The sequence below is a fragment of the Amblyomma mixtum genome, chromosome 8, assembly GCF_055824585.1.
Source record: "Amblyomma mixtum isolate Tamu chromosome 8, ASM5582458v1, whole genome shotgun sequence".
Classification (NCBI taxonomy): Eukaryota; Metazoa; Arthropoda; class Arachnida; order Ixodida; family Ixodidae; genus Amblyomma; species Amblyomma mixtum.
The window spans coordinates 131,045,613-131,067,692 of NC_143019.1; the positions used below are offsets into that span (position 1 = coordinate 131,045,613).

Sequence of the window (22,080 nt, forward strand, 5' to 3'; positions counted from 1 at the left end):
GTGAAGAGAAAACTAATCACAGGTAAAAACCAGATGTATGCGGTAAAAGACAAAGAGGGCAATGTCATAAGCAATATGGATAAGATAGTTAAAGTAGCCGAAGAGTTCTGCACAAATCTCTACAGTAGTGAATGTAATCAGAACGTTACGGAGAGAGGCAGTAGAGCATAGCAATGGGACATCCCGCCAGTAACGAGGGAGGAAGTAAAGAAAGCCTCAGGAGCAATGCAAAGGGGTAAAGCAGCTGGTGAGGATCAGGTAACAGCAGATTTGTTGAAGGATGGAGGAGAGATTATGCTAGAGAAACTAGCCACCCTGTACACGCTTGCCTCGTGACCACGAGCGTATCAGGAGCTTGGAAGAATGCGAAAATTATTTTAATTCATAAGAAAGAAGATGTCAAGGACTTGAAGATTTACAGACCGATCAGCTTACTATCCATTGTCTACAAGGTATTTACTAAGGTAATGACTAATAGAGTCAGGACAACCTTCGAATTCAATCAACCAAATGATCAGGCAGGCTTTCGTAAAGGGTACTCAACAAGAGACCACATTCATGCAGTCAATCAGGTGATAGAGAAATGGGCAGAATATAACCAACCCCAATATATAGCCTTCATTGACTACCAGACAGCAATTGACTCAGTGGAACCACAGCTGTCATGCAGGCATTGTGGAATCAGGGTGTAGAAGAGTGTTATGTGAAAATATTGGAAGATATTTATAACGACTGCACAGCTATCATAGTTCTCCATAAGGTCAGCAATAAAATTCCAATAAGGCAAGGTGTCAGGCAGGGAGACACGATTTCACCAATGCTATTCACCGCCTGTTTACACGAGGTGTTCCGGGGCCTGAAATGGGAACAGTTGGGGATAAGAGTTACTGGAGAATACCTAAGTAATTTGCTATTCCCTGATGACATTGCCTGGCTAAGCCACTCAGGATATGAACTGCAAAGCATGATGAATAAGTTAGACAGGCAGAGCATAATTGTGGGGCTAGAAATGAACATGCAGAAAACCAAAGTAATGCTCAACAGTCTAGCAAGGGAACAGCAGTTCAGAATTGGTAGCGAGGTGCTAGAAGTAGTAAGAGGATATGTATACTTAGGGCAGGTAGCGACCGCTGCTCCGGATCATGAGAGCGAAATAACTAGAAAAATAAGAACGGGGTGGAGCGCATATGGCAGGTTCTCTCAGATCGTGAAAGGCAGTTTGCCAATATCTCCCAAGAGAAAAGTCTAACACAGCTGTATCTTACTGGTACTCACCTATGGGGCAGAAATGTGGAGGCTAACAATTAGGGTTCAGCTTAATTCAAGGACAACGCAGCGAGCTATGGAAAGAAAAATGATAGGTGTAACGTTAAGAGACGGGAAGCGGTCGGAGTGGGTGAGGGAAAAAACGCGGGTTAATGACATCCTATTTGAAATCAAGAGGAAGAAATGGGCTTCGCCAGGGAATGTAAAGCAAAGGCAAGATAACCGCTGGTCCTTGAGGGTAACAGAGTGGATTCCATGAAAAAGTAAATGTAGCAGGGGGCGGCAGAAAATTAGGTGGGCGGATGAGATTAAGAAGTTTGCGCGGATACGGTGGCCACAATTGGCAGAGGACAGGGTTAATTGGAGAGACATGGGAGATGCCTTTGCCCTGCAGTGGGCGTAGTCAGGCTGATGACGATGAATTTTAACTAATGTATACAGCACTCTATGCATTACAGTTATACGAGGGGGGACCCAAAAGAAACCAGATTTTTTCGTATAAAAACTTTATTAACTCTTGCACAAAATTCCTTCAGTCACCTTCAAAGTACTCTCCATGAAATGCGATGCACTTATCAAGTCTTTTTTCCCACTGTTTGAAGCATCTCTGGAACTCTTCAACTTTGATATCGTCCGGTGCCCTCTGCGAAGCTGTTTGTACGGCCACCACATCACCAAAACGCTTCCCTTTTAGACTTTTCTTCATTCTCGGAAAGAGAAAAAGTTGCACGGGGCTAGGTCTGGTGAATATGGAGGGTTGGGAACGACAGTCCATCCCCGAGAGGCCAAATAGTGGGTCACTCGTAAGGCCGTGTGTGCGGGGGCGTTGTCGTGATGAAGGAACCAGTCACCTGATCGCCAACGTTCCTTGCGTTTCTTCCGCACATCCTCTCGCAGACGTTTTAAAACTTACAAATAAAAGTGTTTGTTAACAGTCTGGCCAGGGGGAACAAATTCCTGGTGCAAAATTTCACGAACATCACAAAAGACAATGGTCATTGTCTTCACATTCGACTTCAACTGCCTTGCTTTTTTTTGGTCTCGGGGAGTTGGGAGACTTCCACTGGCTTAACGCTTCCATAGTTTCTGGATCATACCCCTAACACCAACTCTCATCACCTGTAATGACTTTGGCGAAGAAGTTTGGATCACTTTCAATATCTTTTTTTTAATCCCTACTCAAATTTAATCGAATGTTCTTTTGATCGTGTGTGAGAATGCGAGGAAGAAATTTAGCGAAAACACGTCTCATTTCCAACTGCTCAGTCAAAATTCGCAGAGAAGCTCCAACTCACCCGTCTCTTCTGAAATTTGGTCGATCGTGAAACGACCATCTTTGCTCCTTTTTGGCGGATTTTTTTAACGTTTTCATCGTTTCGAGACGTTGAAGGATGCCCAGAACGAGCATGGTTTCGACACTAATCTCACAACGTTTGAAGCGCCCAAACCACTCGGAAACTTGTGTGCGGCTCATAGCACCCTCCTTAAAAGCCTGTTGCAACATTTAGTAAGCTTCCGCTGCCGATTTGTCAAGCAGGAAACAAAACTTCAAACACACTCTCTGTTCTTTTAAATTTTCCATAAATATTTCGCAGGCGGAACAAAGTAACTGCAAGCGAAACACAACACTACGCTCAAATGCTTGCCTACAAATTTATGTCGCCTGAACAGCTGTTTCGTGAAGATCTCTTCTAACCCCATCTAGCGGTAGAACTCTCTACTACGTCTACGAATGGTAGCGCGCTCACAGTTCGGTTTCTTTTGGGTCCCCCCTCGTATGTGTCTGGCCTGCTACAGCCTAGAAATCTTCCATTAAAAATAGGGAAGTGGATAGCACAAGTACAGCACAACAGTAGCTATGAAAACAGATATGGCACATCTGCAGAAAGTGCATGTTTCTCAGTCAGAGCCAATAACACACTAAATTCACAGATGCCATCTCTCGTGTATGTCAACAGGCTATCACACAAGCTCAGACCAGGAAGACTATCAAGAAGGAATAGCACCCAGAGATGACGGGCAAAGGAAGTATGCAGCATGAGCAATGACTCACAACTGAATTTACTGCCAGAAACCTCATTGCAATCGTATTTACAATTGTAATCGTGTAGGAAGGTTGATGCTTGCATTGCGCATGACACTGTTTTTAGCTGAGCGGTCGGGAGCTTGGCAGTTCCCTGCATCTGCTAGACATGGTGCTGAAAAACAAAGGCAGCATTGGAAAAATTCCCCTGTCCAGATGGACAAGTTAGAATGACCCACAAGATTGTGGAGATGAGGCAGCTCGGTATGCAAGTTCTACTCCCTTAATATTGGGTTGATGCAACAGCTGGCCTGGACGAAGTACACCTGCCTTCAGATCGTAATGTGCGAAATTTATTGGTGCCCTATATAATTTGCACAATCTAAATTAGGCTATGAAATCAAAAATTTTCACTAATACTGCCTTCCATTTACTTTCATTTACTTTGATAGCACCTTTATCTTCAATCATGTAGCAAAGGAATAAGAAAAAACTCCACAAGCACAGTTTACATTTGTAAAGCTGTGCTTGATATTGTGCTTTTTTCACTTACTAATGCCTGTCTTCCATTAGTCAATGAGTGGGCAAAGGTGCTCGAGCTTATTAGGGGCCAAAAGGCCCTCAGAACCTTGCACCTGGCTCCAGCATTCTTCAAAGAATGAGATAACTGGTGTATGTACGGAATGATCGCAATCCTATGTCACTTTTCTTCCAATGGACGCATTTCTTGATAGCTATTTTTGACAAGGCTTTTGCATACAGAAGTTAAAACAGATGTCAAAACACCAACACCTTGAAGGCCGGCTACAAGTCACAAAAACCTTTCGTTTACAAAATATATGCACGAAGGCAACAGAGCTGCAGAGGCAAGACATGTTATCCTAGCAGTAGCTGCAGTACAAGCACCACTACTGTCAAAAATCTAAAAAAGTTGTACTGCTGTTTTTTGCCCACCTGTCTCACTGTTGCATTCGTGAGTATATTTGGCAGGTCAAAATTTCTGGCGGTTATCAGCCAGGCTTCATTTTTTTTTCGTATGTTCTAACATTTGCGAGCACAAGGTTTGTAAAAAAATGTAATGGAAAAAGAAATGTGATCACGGTTAAAGAATGCAGTGCGAAAAGACAAAAACAAACGAAGAAATGGACACCCGCCAGTCCTGTCCACTTTTTCATTTGTCCTTGTTTTTTCACACTGCGTTCTTTAACCATGATCACTGACCAACAAGTCCAAACAGCCATTTTAGTTGAAAAGAAATGTGGCCTTTCAATTGTGGTCATTCCATACTTACACAAGTTATACTATTCTGTAAGAACTCTACAGCTATATATGAGGTCGAAGTGCCTTTCTGATGCCTACTCAGCTTATTGAGCTCTTTTGGCCACTTTTTAACAAATGAAAGATGGGAGCATGTAAGCGAAACGAGTGCAATGTCGAGCATGCTGCGACTTGTATAGATAGTGCTATTGGTGTTCTGTATCTAACTTGTACTCGAAGGTGTATAACCAGAACAGCTGCTGCATCAGCCAGACATGAAAGGTGTACGAACTGAGTTCGAGGAACACTGGCCTCACGCCTCGCTGCTGATTGTAAGACATTCCTCTGTATTCCGAGTTTTCTAACACCACCATCATTTTTTGGCACCGTGACCATTTCATACAAGAATTTGAGACCCACTGCATACCTAAAGAAAATATGTGTGTAAGCCAAGCATCAGCCATTGTATGCAATAAGAAGTCTAAGTGAAAAAGATTCGATGTAAATTACAGAAAGCCTTGCCATTTTTGTACTTCTGCTTCTATGACTGCTTGCTGGATTTTTTTTCTTTAGTTGGAGGCATTCTTCCATCCCTTATCACTATACACTATTCCTCTGCGAAATGACTGAGTAACCCAAATAGCAATTCCTAAGTAGGGAGGGGGCCTTCCACAGTGACCACACAGGGGCCTTCAAGTTCTTGCAGCAATCAAAACATCCCTTTGTAACACTGGCCCTGAATGCACCACTATACTTTTGTGGCAGGCTAAATACTTATAAAATGTATGTTTCAAAACCACACAGAAATCCACAACTGTCATTATGAAAACAACCTAGCAATGTAACCATAAGCGTACCTGGCCAGCATGATCAGCATGGAAAGGCGCACAGCTTGTGTGCAGCTCCTAAAATGAAAGCAAATTCACATGATTAATTGCAATTTCCACAGACATTGTAGAAAAATCATGTTTTTGCACCTCTCAGCCTCATGCCTGCCTTATTGCTCCTGCAGCAATGAGGCAAATCTGAGCACAGCTTCGGGTGAGGTGGTATCACATTACGCACCTGACACTACGTGCATCAATCCATTTGTATGAGCTTGGTAATGATAATAGTGGGTGGATGAGATTAAGAAATTTGCGGGGATACAGTGGCCGCAACTGGCAAAGGCCAGGGTTAATTGGAGAGACATGGGAGAGGCTTTGCCCTGCAGTGGGTGTAGTCAGGCTGCTGCTGCTGCTGATGATGATGATGACAGCCTAAGCACACCTACAAAGTAAAACTGTGAACTCGACCCAGCAGCATTTTACTGTGTTAAAAGAGAACAGGTACAATTGAATTGCTGCATTATTATCATTAAAAAGTAGAGGACTCTAAGGACTTTCTAATTTACATCGAAACGATGGGTTACAGTGAACGTTCACGGATTACACTAAGAGGCACTGAATATCCAACACAGCTGCCCAAGAAAATATTACGCAGCCGCGCTACCTTTCTTTTGCGCTATGCTACCTGTACCAGATTAAAATTCTAGAGCAATTTACTCATACTCTAGCACTGGGATACGTTATGTCCCAGACTGATGCAGCTGTCTTACTAAAGGCAGAGAAGCTTTCAGTGTGGGTGATGTGTGCTGTTGCGTGAACACATGCACAGGATCATCTGCTGCCATTCAAGTCCTCTGTGTACACAAATGCAGGTACAATAGAAAACACACATCACAAATTTGGCTAGTCTGGTTGGCCAAGCATGGCCCAGCTGATAGCACGAAGCAGCAGGTGCGACACGTACCATCATCAGCCTGACTACGCCCACTGCAGGGCAAAGGACTTACCCATGTCGCCACATTAAAGGAGAGGGCTGAGTCGGGCTGGTTGGTTCATGTTGAATGGTACGGCAAAAGAGCGCTGACGGACGGGACTGAAGAAGAGGAGACAAACACATGCGCTGACTAACAACCAAATGGTTTATTGCGAAAGAGGGGTGCAATATAAAGCATAGAAGGGAAAACTGCGGTGTAAACATGACAAGGCATACATTCGGGATATCATCAATGATTAAGAAAAGCGATCTCCTGTGGGAATAGAGCCACCGATGGTTGGCTTACACATGAGTTGCCTAATGTGTGAATGTGAAAGGCCTCCGATATCAGGCGTGAGGTGTGATCTCTATACTTGGCGATGATAGTGGTTTGGTCTAAAAACGCCTCACATTTGTCGCAATCTGCGAAATGAATGACCATGTTATTTCGGCGTGACTTGTTTTCTGTCTTTCGCGTGTTCGCGTAGCCGATCATTGACGCACCGTCCGGTCTCCCCGATGTAAAATCGGCCGCATGACAGTGGAACCTTGTAGATCACACCACAGCAACAGTTGACAAATTTGTTTCTGTGTTTCTTCTGACATGCCTTCTTTCCATTTTCCTGATTCACTCTCTTGCACAGGCCTCCCAACTTGTTCCTGGCAGAGAAAAGGAGCTTCACGCCGGCTTTGTTCACAATCTTTTTCAGGTTGTGCGATACTTGATGAACATACGGAATACATGTTATGTTCTTGTTGTCCAGTTTGCGCTTCTCCTTGTGAATTCTGCATTCTTTTAATATCGACTCTGCTATGCCAGATAAGACCTTCGTCGGGTAGCCTGCAGCGGTAAGCCTTGTAACCTGCGCGCCAAAGCTGGCTTGGGTTTTATGCGCACATGATCTAAACAGAGCGGCTTTCATGCATGTTTTCGCTATCCCGCGCTTAACTATCTTAGAGTGGGCCGACCGGAAGGGGAGCAGGCTCTTCTGGGATCGCGGGGAGTACATCCAACAGATATGGTCACACGATAGCTCAAGTTCCAGATCTAAAAACCTTAGTTTGTTGTTAGTAGGTAGCTCTGTGGTCAATTGTAGGTTGTTAAGTTCAGTACTGAACACGTCAAAAATCTGAGCAACAGTTTGTTGGGCGTCACCTTTGAGATAAAATACTAAAAAGTCATCTACATAACGCATAACTTTAACAACGGTGCCGTCAAGCTTGGCTTGAAGTTGTCTATCGCACGAAGCTAAAAACAGATCGCTGAGAACGGGAGCGAGGCTCGATCCAATACAAACACCTTGTTTTTGGATGAAAAAACTATCGTCAACTCTAGCAAACGTGGACTGTAAATAAAAGTGGAGCATTTCTAGAAACATGCTTACATTCATACCACTAGAGTTCTGGAACTTTGTAACTCCGTGACGGTCGATGCACCTGCTCATTTCTGCGATCACCGCGCTTTGCGGCAGGGAGTAGTGTAAGTCCTTGACATCCACCGAAAACGCGCTAACGTCGGCAGGACACTCGTTTTGAAGAAATTTCGACATGGTCTCAGGCTTTCTGATGAGGAAAGGATCTTCGACCTCAAGGTGCGACAGGCACTTCTGCAGGAACACCGCTACCTCGCGTTGCCACGTTCCTCGTTCAGATACAATGACACGGAAGGGGCAGCTTACTTTGTGCGTCTTGGCGCTGAAGAAGACGGTAAGGCTGGATGCCTTCGACGCCTTGACAGAAGAGGCCAGTCTTGAAATGCCAGCACGCTCACAAAGCTGTACTGCTTTCTCTTGCACTTTCGACGGCTTGACAGTTTTCACTTGTCTGAAGTTGGCAGCAACTGCCGCTTGAGCCTTATCCTTGTAGAGGTCGTTTGCCACGACGACAAAACCACCCTCTTTGTCCGACTGCAGGAGCTTGACGCCAGCGTCTTTGAGGGCCGATACTGCAGCAGTGAGCCGGCGCGTGCTTCCTTTCTTCACCTCCGGGGGGAGGGAATCCACGCCTTCCTTGATGCATCTTCCAGCTTCATCCGTTCTTACTCTTCTAGCAGCGGTCCTAACAAGAGAGAGGAGCTGCGTTTTGTCGAGTCGCGGATGCTCGCAGTATTTTGGCCCCAGAACGAGCAGGTTATTCACCTTCGGGGGGAGACTTGCGTTCCCCAGCACGACGACGTCTTGTTGAGGCGAGGTAGGAGGCGCTCTTCGGCGAGGGAGCCTAGGGAGAACCTGTCGCCACATGAAGTCCGCCGTCTGCCAAGCTACACGCAGGTCTTGACTGAATCTTCTATCCCCTTGTTCAGGGGGGACGTTGCTTCTGCACGCAATGCTCAGGCACTCCGTGTAAAACCTCACTTGTCTCCACGTTTCGGAGCGTAAGATGCGGCACGTCCGCTTGGCATGGCCTTCCGACGGAATGAGACCCCCGAATAGACGGAGAACGTCCGGAGGCAGAAAGGAATTCTTCAACGAGTACGTGAGGAGACGTGCCCGACACGTTGCTGTAGCCAGAAGGTTTACACATACAACAGATGAGCGGAGGCAATAGGCGGAAAGGAAAGTGCCCGAAAACATGCATGAAAGCCGCTCTGTTAGGATCATGTGCGCATAAAACCCAAGCCAGCTTTGACGCGCAGGTTACTAGGCTTACCGCTGCCGGCTACCCGACGATGGTCTTATCTGGCATAGCAGAGTCGATATTAAAAGAATGCAGAATTCACAAGGAGAAGCGCAAACTGGACAACAAGAACATAACATGTATTCCGTATGTTCATCAAGTATCGCACAACCTGAAAAAGATTGTGAACAAAGCCGGCGTGAAGCTCCTTTTCTCTGCCAGGAACAAGTTGGGAGGCCTGTGCAAGAGAGTGAATCAGGAAAATGGAAAGAAGGCATGTCAGAAGAAACACAGAAACAAATTTGTCAACTGTTGCTGTGGTGTGATCTACAAGGTTCCACTGTCATGCGGCCGATTTTACATCGGGGAGACCGGACGGTGCGTCAATGATCGGCTACGCGAACACGCGAAAGACAGAAAACAAGTCACGCCGAAATAACATGGTCGTTCATTTCGCAGATTGCGACAAATGTGAGGCGTTTTTAGACCAAACCACTATCATCGCCAAGTATAGAGATCACACCTCACGCCTGATATCGGAGGCCTTTCACATTCACACATTAGGCAACTCATGTGTAAGCCAACCATCGGTGGCTCTATTCCCACAGGAGATCGCTTTTCTTAATCATTGATGATATCCCGAATGTATGCCTTGTCATGTTTACACCGCAGTTTTCCCTTCTATGCTTTATATTGCACCCCTCTTTCGCAATAAACCATTTGGTTGTTAGTCAGCGCATGTGTTTGTCTCCTCTTCTTCCGTCCCGTCCGTCAGCGCTGTTTTGCCGTACCATTCAACATGAACCAACCAGCCCGACTCAGCCCTCTCCTTGAATTCATTTATTGTACATCGGGCACTTTCCTTTCCGCCTATTGCCTCCGCTCATCTGTTTATGTGTAAACCTTCTGGCTACAGCAACGTGTCGGGCACGTCTCCTCACGTACTCATTGAAGAATTCCTTTCTGCCTCCGGACGTTCTCCGTCTATTCGGGGGTCTCATTCCGTCGGAAGGCCATGCCAAGCGGACGTGCCGCATCTTACGCTCCGAAACGTGGAGACAAGTGAGGTTTTACACGGAGTGCCTGAGCATTGCGTGCAGAAACAATGTCCCGCCTGAACAAGGGGATAGAAGATTCAGTCAAGACCTGCGTGTAGCTTGGCAGACGGCGGACTTCATGTGGCGACAGGTTCTCCCTAGGCTCCCTCGCCGAAGAGCGCCTCCTACCTCGCCTCAACAAGACGTCGTCGTGCTGGGGAACGCAAGTCTCCCCCCGAAGGTGAATAACCTGCTCGTTCTGAGGCCAAAATACTGCGAGCATCCGCGACTCGACAAAACGCAGCTCCTCTCTCTTGTTAGGACCGCTGCTAGAAGAGTAAGAACGGATGAAGCTGGAAGATGCATCAAGGAAGGCGTGGATTCCCTCCCCCCGGAGGTGAAGAAAGGAAGCACGCGCCGGCTCACTGCTGCAGTATCGGCCCTCAAAGACGCTGGCGTCAAGCTCCTGCAGTCGGACAAAGAGGGTGGTTTTGTCGTCGTGGCAAACGACCTCTACAAGGATAAGGCTCAAGCGGCAGTCGCTGCCAACTTCAGACAAGTGAAAACTGTCAAGCCGTCGAAAGTGCAAGAGAAGGCAGTACAGCTTTGTGAGCGTGCTGGCCTTTCAAGACTGGCCTCTTCTGTCAAGGCGTCGAAGGCATCCAGCCTTACCGTCTTCTTCAGCGCCAAGACGCACAAAGTAAGCTGCCCCTTCCGTGTCATTGTATCTGAACGAGGAACGTGGCAACGCGAGGTAGCGGTGTTCCTGCAGAAGTGCCTGTCGCACCTTGAGGTCGAAGATCCTTTCCTCATCAGAAAGCCTGAGACCGTGTCGAAATTTCTTCAAAACGAGTGTCCTGCCGATGTTAGCGCGTTTTCGGTGGATGTCAAGGACTTATACTGCTCCCTGCCGCAAAGCGCGGTGATCGCAGAAATGAGCAGGTGCATCGATCGTCACGGAGTTACAAAGTTCCAGAACTCTAGTGGTATGAATGTAAGCATGTTTCTAGAAATGCTCCACTTTTATTTACAGTCCACGTTTGCTAGAGTTGACGATAGTTTTTTCATCCAAAAACAAGGTGTTTGTATTGGATCGAGCCTCGCTCCCGTTCTCAGCGATCTGTTTTTAGCTTCGTGCGATAGACAACTTCAAGCCAAGCTTGACGGCACCGTTGTTAAAGTCATGCGTTATGTAGATGACTTTTTAGTATTTTATCTCAAAGGTGACGCCCAACAAACTGTTGCTCAGATTTTTGACGTGTTCAGTACTGAACTTAACAACCTACAATTGACCACAGAGCTACCTACTAACAACAAACTAAGGTTTTTAGATCTGGAACTTGAGCTATCGTGTGACCATATCTGTTGGATGTACTCCCCGCGATCCCAGAAAAGCCTGCTCCCCTTCCGGTCGGCCCACTCTAAGATAGTTAAGCGCGGGATAGCGAAAACATGCATGAAAGCCGCTCTGTTTAGATCATGTGCGCATAAAACGCAAGCCAGCTTTGACGCGCAGGTTACTAGGCTTACCGCTGCAGGCTACCCGACGAAGGTCTTATCTGGCATAGCAGAGTCGATATTAAAAGAATGCAGAATTCACAAGGAGAAGCGCAAACTGGACAACAAGAACATAACATGTATTCCGTATGTTCATCAAGTATCGCACAACCTGAAAAAGATTGTGAACAAAGCCGGCGTGAAGCTCCTTTTCTCTGCCAGGAACAAGTTGGGAGGCCTGTGCAAGAGAGTGAATCAGGAAAATGGAAAGAAGGCATGTCAGAAGAAACACAGAAACAAATTTGTCAACTGTTGCTGTGGTGTGATCGACAAGGTTCCACTGTCATGCGGCCGATTTTACATCGGGGAGACCGGACGGTGCGTCAATGATCGGCTACGCGAACACGCGAAAGACATAGAAAACAAGTCACGCCAAAATAACATGGTCATTCATTTCGCAGATTGCGACAAATGTGAGGCGTTTTTAGACCAAACCACTATCATCGCCAAGTATAGAGATCACACCTCACGCCTGATATCGGAGGCCTTTCACATTCACACATTAGGCAACTCATGTGTAAGCCAACCATCGGTGGCTCTATTCCCACAGGAGATCGCTTTTCTTAATCATTGATGATATCCCGAATGTATGCCTTGTCATGTTTACACCGCAGTTTTCCCTTCTATGCTTTATATTGCACCCCTCTTTCGCAATAAACCATTTGGTTGTTAGTCAGCGCATGTGTTTGTCTCCTCTTCTTTCGTCCCGTCTGTCAGCGCTGTTTTGCCGTACCATTCGCCACATAAACACTGTCCTTTGCTAGGTGTGGCCACCATATCCCCGCAAACTTCTTAATCTCATCCGCCCATCTAACTTTCTGCCACCCCCTGCTATGCTTGCATTCTTTTGGAATCCACTCCGTTACCCTTAAGGACAAGCGGTTATCTTGTCTTCGCATTACAAGCCCCGCCCAAGCCCATTTCTTCCTCTTAATTTCAAGTAGCATGTCATTAACCCGCGTTTGTTCCCTCACCCACTCCGCCCCCTTTTGGTCTCTTAATGTTAGACTTATCATTTTTCCTTCCATAGCTCACTTTGCTGTCCTTATCGTTTGGCACGTGTTTTTTACTTTGTAATAAGGCATACAGTATTATACACGGATTGCCACATGGCATCCTCCTATGACCGCTGAATAATTTATAATCAAATTTCTTTCTCCTGCTGTATTTCTTTCGGTTTCAACAGCTGAATGATGGCTGTGACATCAAAGCGAGGTTATTAGTCGCGTGAGGCGTGAAAAACTGCAATACAATTGGTACTTCTGGCTCTTAAGGAATGCTGGCGTCAGCGCTGTAGCGAATTAAAATGATGAAGCAGCGAATATAAGTGCAGTTTTTCCACGCCTCACGTGACCTATAACCTCTATTTGATGTCAAATCCATAGTCAAATTGTTATAAATTATTTAGCGGTCGCATGCGAATACCAGATGGCGATTCATGCATAGTAGTGTCTTCCGCATCATTATAGAGAAGAAAACATGCCACCAAGATTAGGTGTCTATACTCTTTTAAGCTGAGCTCTTTTCATTAGCCTCCAAATTTCTGTCCCAAAAGTGAGAAACATGCAAGCTAAAGAAAAGATTTCAGCTTAAGTACCAAAGTGGCTCTAATCACACGATGAAGCGGAAAAACTCTCAGCACTTGAACAGAGAACAAATAGGAATTCCAACAAAATTTTAGATTCTTGTAAGGTTATCAAGCATTTCTGAATATTGTAACCTGCACTTTCACACATACAGTACGCATGTATGCCAAGCTCACATTCAGTAGCCCTGTTTTCCGACTGTAATTACCACGGTCTGAGCTCAATTACAGATTTAAAACCAGCCAAAAGATGCAACACAGGAAAAGAGAAGAAAACAGGTTGGACTATCAATTGAATTTTTTGTGAAGGAAAAGAAGGCTTGCATAAAGATGCGCACACACATGATCCACACCAGCGAAAGGCAGGACAACAAATAACTGTCACTGATATACAAGCACGTCATCTAAAAGAGAAAATTCTTTCCGTTGAAGATTGACTAATGGCTTCGCTACTCATGCAGCCGTTACCTTGAAGATATGCATCAAATACCTTGCAGATTTGTTTACCACTTGTATACACCACTGAAGTGTCACAGAAATCAGGCGTGCACACTGATGGGTCATCTTATGATTTACACTCACGACATTGGCACTGTAGTGCCAGATTAGAAGCTGCCTTCCCCCTAACGAGTTAGTGCTCACTCGGGAACACATTAAAGACACCTGCACATATCCCTGAAGTAGTTTCTTGCACAAGCTAGCGGAATGTGATAAACCACTTCTTGCAAGTCCTGAACCTAGTTTTATGGGATACCATGCTGCTATCCCGGTTTTTAACAGCAGCGCAAAGGCCACCAACACAATGCTTGGCCAAAAATTACATTTAAAAATTTTCCCGCCACTCGATTCGAACTCATGAAGTCTACACAAAGGACTCCATGATAACCGTTCTGAGGTGAATGGCAGTTCAGCCTAGGCTCTGGAATCTGTGCCAAAAAAAACGGAGTCAACGCATCGCAATTTACTTCCGAAATCAGCCGGTGCTGATGACAATTGTATTTTTTGCTTTCTCTGGCTTATAAAGCTCCACTTTCAGAAAAAGTGACGTCTTTGTGGTTAGCATGCGGAACTCCATCATCACAGGTCAACTTCAGTTTGCCATCAGTGTCCCTTTAATGCCTCAAAGTTGAACATTAGCTCCATCCATCGAGGAGGGCTGTGCATAAATTTCGACCACCAAAGATTCTTTAACATGCCCTGACATTGCATAATACACGAGCAAATATGCATTTCGCCTTGTGGAAACGAAGCCACCGCAATTCAATCCCACGTCTTTGGGCTCAGCAGCCTAACACCAATGCAGTAGGCCAAAGCAGCAGGTGAAAAACAAAAGAGAGCCCTTAATAGGCAACCTAACTTGCCAAAATCAACATAACGAGGGGTCACACAAGTGGCAGTGGACTAGGAAAATAAAAGCTACTTGTGTCGGAAGATGTCTTCAGTGCTTACCTCAAAAGCCTGGTTGCTTGCTGGACATCCTAGCACCAAGTGAAAGGCTGGCACAGCCATACTGGAGAGCTTGGAAGAGGCATTGCTGGTAAAGCTATGTGGAGCTTGCTTCAAGGTAAAAAGACACATTTAACAGCAACACAGTGCAAAAAATGGACTAGAATCAAGCATGTAAGGCAAAATGCAAGGCACAAAAAGGAGCCGGTCGCAGAATGGAACACGACTGTCTAACCACATTTCGAAGTGGGCCTGGCAACAAGAAATTCATAACCACGGCAGTCATTCACAAGCTAGCCTCAGACGAGACATCGCTTGCATATCGATATCCAGCATCGTTTCTACAATACATGCCACCATTCAAAAGAACAGACCACCACAGAACGATAGTTTCAGTAGAAGGCTGGTTTGCTTCAAATTCTGCATGCGTCCCTCAATTTGAAATCTGCATGATTAGCACTGATTTCACATTCTCACAGGTATGATGAATTAATAGTGCCAATTGCAGAAAAAGCACACTTTTTCCTTTAACATCAAATAAGGTATTGGAGAGGTACCTCAGCATATTTAAGTCAAAGTCAGATTTATTTGCGCCATTGGTTATAATCATGAAACAATCAAGTTTATTCTTCGTACTATTAAAGGCTCAATTACCCTTAAATTTCACTGCAACTTCGGGATTTAGGGCAAATGGAGCTAGGGCACACCTGTGTGCATTTTGCAGTTGTTTGTACCATTTCAGCTCCGAGCCAAATTATGAAAAAGCAAATGCCAAATTAGAGGCGAAAAACTTCAGAGCAATTTGTTTTTATCTTACCGTTCTGCTATTCAAGGCTCGACTACACTGGCTCGGCTATAAGTACGAACGCAGCTGGATCATACGGAGCTTCGTACCTTAAATACACAATTTCTAAAAGTACAAGTGAAATACAAGTGAAAGAGGAGGAAGCTCAATCTTAACGCATACAGCTGAATCCCAGTCTACGTAGTTAAACTGCTCGAGCGCTGTTACTTCAATTACAGCGTAACATGCGCCGAGAATGTAAAGCCCGGGCCGAAGATCTGTTGCCGGGCACATATTCCATTCTCGGCGAGAGATGAATGGCAGTACGGCGGCAGTACGGCGGCAGTACGGCGCCGATATCGTGCACCCCGCGATCGGATCAGCTGTGCATATTTGCATGGCATACTGACCATGACCGTGTGACCACTGACACTACACGCGCATTCATGCCCGTGTGCCGCCAGCAAACAACCTTTCAGCGCTGCGTGCTGCCGCGATAGGCACTGCGTCTTCGCGTCTCTGTATTAGCTGTGTTGACGTGGCCAGTTGTGCTCAAAGGCTTTGAAATAATGTACAGGTTCGAAGAAAATTAACCTACCCCCAAGATGCGAGATGTCACCCGGGTAGTAGTCTCCCACCAGCCGCTCCGCCATGGAGGAAATGAGCCCCGCCGTCAGCATAGCGTTTCCAGCGAAGGCGCGCAAAGGACGACGCGCTATCCGTCGAGCCCGCTGACGCACGCTATACACACAGGTTTACTCAGCACCTTACCACGTTTTCGTACATCGCACCAGCGTATTTCACTGCTGTCAGCACATCACATATCGGAAGAGTGACAAATGCTCATGCCATCGATGGTTCATGCCCTCGGCACCACAAAGGAGGACCACGACAAACGTAACGCTGACCGCCATGCAGTCCCCAGACCACGACCGGCTTATTGCCCCAGACGCTGCGTTCGTTGGCTAGCGCTTCGGCCAGTTCCGGCTTCCATGGAGGAAAAAAAACTCCATGCCGGCTTCCTTCGGCCCGTTTAGAAAGGTATCGCCTCCAGGCATTCCTCCAGGGGCCCGATTCTCGATATTCACATTCGCCTGTCGGCGCCATATTGCCTCTCTGATTGGCTGTCAGAAGTGTCAATCGCCGTCAATGGGCGTGTCAATCAGGGTCGGTTACACGAGCACTTTTCGCGGTGACGTCGATTTGACGTGGCATTGAAAATGCATTTTCGTAGCGCTATTCCTGGTGCCCGGCTGGTACATACATGTGATTGTGAAGGGAAAAGAAGCTACAAGTGGTCCGCGCGAGAGCACTTGCGCTCGACTTGCCAATTATGATAAAATAGCTGCACACCGGAAATGGCAACTTCCTAAAATCTGATTGGTTGGAACAATATCACGTAAATCACGTGATAGGCACACATGTTGGAGTGATGTCAGAATGACGTTTCATCACGTTTACGTTGTGCCGCCATTGCAAAAAATGGCTGAAATTCGCCGCCATCATTTCGCCAGGCGAAAGGTACCCGAATCATGCAAATAAGTTAGTGATATGTTGATTTATACGGCGTTAGGTAGCCGCACTTTAACGGGTATTTATTTCAAGACAAAACTAAGCTTACAAAAGTCTTGTTTTGATTGCACAATGTAATGGTATGGCGTTATAAGAGCACATCTGAAATAAGCAACCCTTGAGAGCGTTAATAGTGAAGGCTTAAGCGTACAGCCGCATGGGGGCGCTAATTGCTCTCCCGTTGCAAACCCTTTGCTCGCAGTGAGAAATCATCCCTCCGTGCGGTTAGTGAAGCGCGAAAATTGCTCGAATGGCGGTGCCGGCGCTGCGATTTCCTGCTCCTTGCATTCATTTGTCGCTTGTTAAACCTTAGAAGTGGGAAAGGTGAGCGAGTTTCGAGGTCACCGCGATGCTTTCGAGTTGTCTCTGACTAGACAGCTCGTCTGTGCAATCACCTGACGAGGCATATGGTGTGGTGGCTATGCAAGGATGCACTGCGGCAAGAAGCAGTGCCGAACTGTCGAGCTCTGAGGGGCGATCGCCAGCTGTGAAACGTCGCAGAACGGATGGGCTTTGCGCGCGTGATGAGCGGGTGACACGACAGGTGTTCGCGCGGCCGAGCAACAAACTCCAGGAATGTGTCGGGCTTCTCGACGAGACATCCGTGTGTGTGTGTAGCGTCATTCTCATTCCTTTTGCATGCATGCTGCGAATCCGAAATTTTTATTCGGCATTTCGCGTTGCTTTTTTCATCATACTGTTTTCAGTTTTTGCACCCGCCTCAAGTTGAGAAAACAAATTCTAGCATGCTAGTACGTTGGTCGATTTCTTTGTTTTTGGTGTTGATGAATGTGAAAGGCAGCATAGGTGAAATCAGCTGGAAGGCGTCGTTTCCTTAAGTGTGGGAAAAAAATGCGTGAATCTCTAAAAGAATACTATACCCTGGCTTAAGCATTATTAGTGAAGCACACAAAAGTGATTTTGCTATTCAGGGTAAAAGTTTCATAACAGTGTTACATCATCAGTTACACAGCAGTCACGTGGAAATGACCGTAGGAGGGTGAAAAAAATCATCTCTCTTAGGGCACGCGAAAAACAAACATGTATGACTCTTGTACATTTTATTTACAGGCGTGTTGTTCCTGCCGGTGAAGGTTCCAGCTCACACGAAGTCTGTGCGGGATCCATCCATGACCCGTTTGTGTGCAATCTCTCTTCATGTGCTGCCCGCATGGAAATCGTCAAACTGGTGAGCACGCGCTTAGTGTGCGTGTAGTCGAAAGCATTAAGGAATAACATGTTTGCCTTTAGTAAGATTGCGTACGGCTAATGATATCTGATTGCATTTATATATAGCTTATTCAGCTAGCAAGAACAGTGTAAATAGAACCACGTATGAAAATAATGTAAATTAATCATGTCTGTACTTTTCAAGTGACAGCGGAGATAGGTGTGCGTGACACGCTGTGTTGTTCTGTGGTTTTGAATTTCTCTCAGTGACCATAATGTCAAGGTAGCCCCATTTCGATTAGTGCAAAATGCGAAAGCATGCATATACTAAAAAACTCAAGGTAGTCATAAACAGTTAAACTTGTGCCCTTCCTTGCAGTGCATTCTGTAGCGGTTTTTTGAGTATAAAAAGACTGTAGTAATTATTTCTGTGCATCAGTTTGGGAAATCTGCCATCAAATACCTTTAGCTATATAGAAACAGTTTGTTTTGATACTAATGATTGGTTTTGCAGTGAGCGTATTTTACATTTGTACGTAAAACTAGACTATTTTTTAACACAATGTCTAGCTCGTTGGGAGATTTCAGTGCACAGCATTGATTAGTGTGCAAGTGATGGTGTGCATCTTATGCAGAAGTGGCAGACCACCCTCACCATGGGGTCTCATGTGCTCTGGAGCCAGGATACCAGATTCATGTTTGGTCACCTCCCAGCTGGTCTGGTTACCCAGCTGGGTGGCCATACCGGGCTCCTGAGGTGTCTGCAAAGGGCATGGTGTAGCATGATCAAGAGTCCTCTGCGAAGGTCACCACAGCTTGCATTGTGCAACCCAACATATTCATCCACACTCAGCTGCAGGACCATGACACCACTGGCAAGTGGTGGTATAGCAGGAGCACCAACATCTACAACAAGAAGGAGGACACAGCACCATTTGGATTCTACCTGACAGACCGGAAGTGCATGATCAGCAGCTGTGTGCGGGAATTGCACTCACTGCCACGGTTTTCACGTGTAGCTATGCCACAAGTAATCAGTGTACATTTGCTCTGCTTCAAGTTTGATGGCATACTGCTAGGAAGCCGGTGAAGTCTTCATCATTTTGGTGTTCTTCATTAAACTAGACCATATTGGTTGTATGCATGACAGTAGAAATCAGTTTTGTCTGCTGCTGCAGTTTTTTGTGAGTCAGGAAGTGGCCCAAGTGTTTTCAACCTACCGTCTGCCAACTTGCTGAGTGCGTGCTTCAACACATGCTTTGGTGATTGTGAAGAAGTGCTTTCCTTCATGTGGTGCCTCCCTATGGGTTCTGCTTGTATACAACGCACATTTTATTTGGTGCTTAATTTCAGTGAAAGACAGGAAGCCACCAAATGTTTTCCTTCTAGCACCAGGGTGTTCACTGCACATGCGTTCACCAGTGCTCTTCTGTTTGCTTTGGTGTTTGTTGAGAGCTAGCAGTCCACAATATCCTCAACATACAGCATGGTCGCTGTGCCTCTAATCATTTACAACATCTGTTCTTCAGGGTGCAACATGCCTTGTGTGGTACTGTTTGTGTGATAAGATCACAACATGCTTTGTCTCATGGCATCTGGTTGCCTCTGTGTGCTTGCTTTTGACTGCCTCTTTCACATGCTGCTTGTAGTTATACAGCAGTGAACTATTTTTCCTGAAGGAAAAGTCACGTAATTGTTTCATGGTCATTTTCCCAGATGAAAATGCAAGGCCTGGCCAGCGCTGTGACACGTGTACCCATTCTCATCTTCTAGCTCAAATTTGTACCCGTGACGAAAAGCTAGAAATTGTACATTAATTCAGTTGAAGGTAAATGGAGGCATAAATTATGCAGCTGGACGTAATTTGTGTTTCAATAATAAAGCTCCAAATGGCATTTTGTAGCTGGAAGGGCATGATCCGGTTCAATAATTCATCTGGAAATGGATCATAATAGTCGTAGTAGTAGTAGTAAACTTTGTTGATCTTTCTGGGTTACTCAGGCGGTCTTCCCAGGTTTGGGATCTTTTTCACTTTCCAGGATTTGCAGTCTGTGTTCTTTTTCTGTGCTGGGCCATCAACCTTGAATGCCTGCATTGGAAGATCACTGCCCACCTGTCCTCCCTGTGAAACTCTGTTAGATCCCATTTTCATTGACATGTTCACTTGCGTTTTGCTTCATGCAAATTGGGGATGCTGTTTGGTCATTTTATGAAAAATCCTAGACGACCTGCTCACCCCTCGAACCCTTAGTGTGATTGGACCATATCAGTGTACGTGCTGCCATTTTTCTGTTTAGCAAAGGCGACTGCTGGCTACTTAAGTTTGCAAACAAGGCAACACTAATGTGCATGTACACCACTGTCAAACGGTTATGAAAGATGAGTCTGTCCCAAAAAAATTCTTATCTTTGTAGATGAGACATATTCGTCAATATGTATTGTTGCACTAGGTAATGATTCGCAGTTAGGCTGCGTAATGAATTCTAGGATGTATGAAGTTCAGTGATGTAAATAAATTAATTTGCATATAATGGCTTCCACAAACTTTTCACTCTGCATGTAAAAGACACCTCACTTTTTTAAGCAAATTGCAACACCTAAGAGGCAATGCAACTTGTCTCAATCTCCAAAAATGTAGGGGCACAATTAAGCTCAGCATTCATGGGTATGACACGACAGTGTTTATGGCTCCCTGCAGCGGTTTCTCTTCACATACACAGTCCCTGTTCTTCATTCGTGTTCACACATTTATCAGAGTTGCCTCAGCACAAGTTCCCAATACTTGTCTTTGAACTCTTCCACACTGCAGTTCACCTACGTAATGTTATTTTAATTAGTTTCTCACTAATTGGCACATCTCTAGTTCACTGCAGTAATTACATTGCTAGGCTTCAAATTAAGCCAACAGCAACCACACATCACTCCCCACCCCCTTTGTACCTCAGCAAAGTCAATGTGCCTACACGGTCTTGTTGGTAGCGTGCCTGGCTGGCGAACCAGGGGTCATGGGTTTCAAGGCAGAAAGAAATTTATTAATTTTCTGTACGTAAAATCTATTATTTTATAAAGTGAAGTAGTTTCAGACGTGTGCTGACGTTTGATTCAGATTACAAATCCTCTTTTCAGTGACTTTCACTGCGGATATTCACGCGTGAAGCTTGTCTTTTGACGCAATGCCGGCTGGATAACACTGGGTTTTCTGCTGTATCGCAGCCTCTCTCCTTGACAGTGGTGTGTGCAAGCTTTCCGTAACTTTCTTTTCTGGTTGCACATGGCACCCAATAACTTCTTAGCACTAATTGCGATGCCATCATATACAATACAGCACTAATGATATTACTTGGTGGTAGTGAGAAAAAAAATTATTCTTATAGTGTGAAAAAAGAATAGCAGCCTGTTTCCACCTGACTTGGTTTGGTTTCATACTTCTGCTAGAACTTTAAGAGAAATTAGCCAGCAAAGCTGTACAAGACGGTAATTTTTCAGGGAGCTTAAATTTTATGCACAGGCACTTGCAATGACTCCAAGTTTATCAACATTTTGAAACCTGTTCTATCATTATATTTGTGGCGAATAACTTCTGTTCATTAATTTAGCACTCTCCTCGTGGAAACTCTGAGTCAGACTTGCTTACCATTTTTCAAGCTGCCTTAATCATGCTCAAAAAAACAATTTACCCTCCATGTGCACATACCACTAGGCATTTTAAGTGTTCTGTTTTTTTTCATGCAGTGGAGTGTAATACGTACATAGAAGGGAGAAATCTCCAACCTGTCACTTATGCTCGAGCACCAGAGCGGATTTTAAACGCACATATCAGGCTTGCCCAAACAAACCGAAACCTCCTTTCCAAGGGGTGGAATCACAGGAGCGATGGGAGGCTTCTCTGCGCAGCTCACAGGCAGAGCTTCAGCTTTGCATCATGGCCTGGGCCTTGAAGGTGGCTGATCCACTGAAGTGGGACTAA

The 22,080-nt window shown here is 45.4% G+C and overlaps 1 protein-coding gene and 1 pseudogene across 1 annotated transcript; one reads left to right on the top strand and one right to left on the bottom strand.

Moving 5' to 3' along the window:
• Positions 1-6,218: 6,218 nt before the first annotated feature.
• LOC149334452 (uncharacterized) lies at positions 6,219-8,946 on the bottom strand. Its single transcript, XM_089557931.1, has 2 exons — positions 7,174-8,946; positions 6,219-6,227 (listed from the first exon to the last, which is right to left on the bottom strand). Exons 1-2 carry the CDS (start codon positions 8,944-8,946, stop codon positions 6,219-6,221), a joined length of 1,782 nt encoding a protein of 593 aa, XP_089414057.1.
• An 815-nt stretch (positions 8,947-9,761) lies between these two features.
• LOC149334453 (uncharacterized) lies at positions 9,762-21,855 on the top strand (annotated as a pseudogene).
• The last annotated feature ends 225 nt before the right edge of the window (positions 21,856-22,080 follow it).

What these genes read in the sequence shown, in the direction of transcription:
- LOC149334452 (XM_089557931.1), bottom strand. Translation starts at nt 8,946, where the DNA reads ATGATCCTAACAGAGCGGCTTTCATGCATGTTTTCGGGCACTTTCCTT.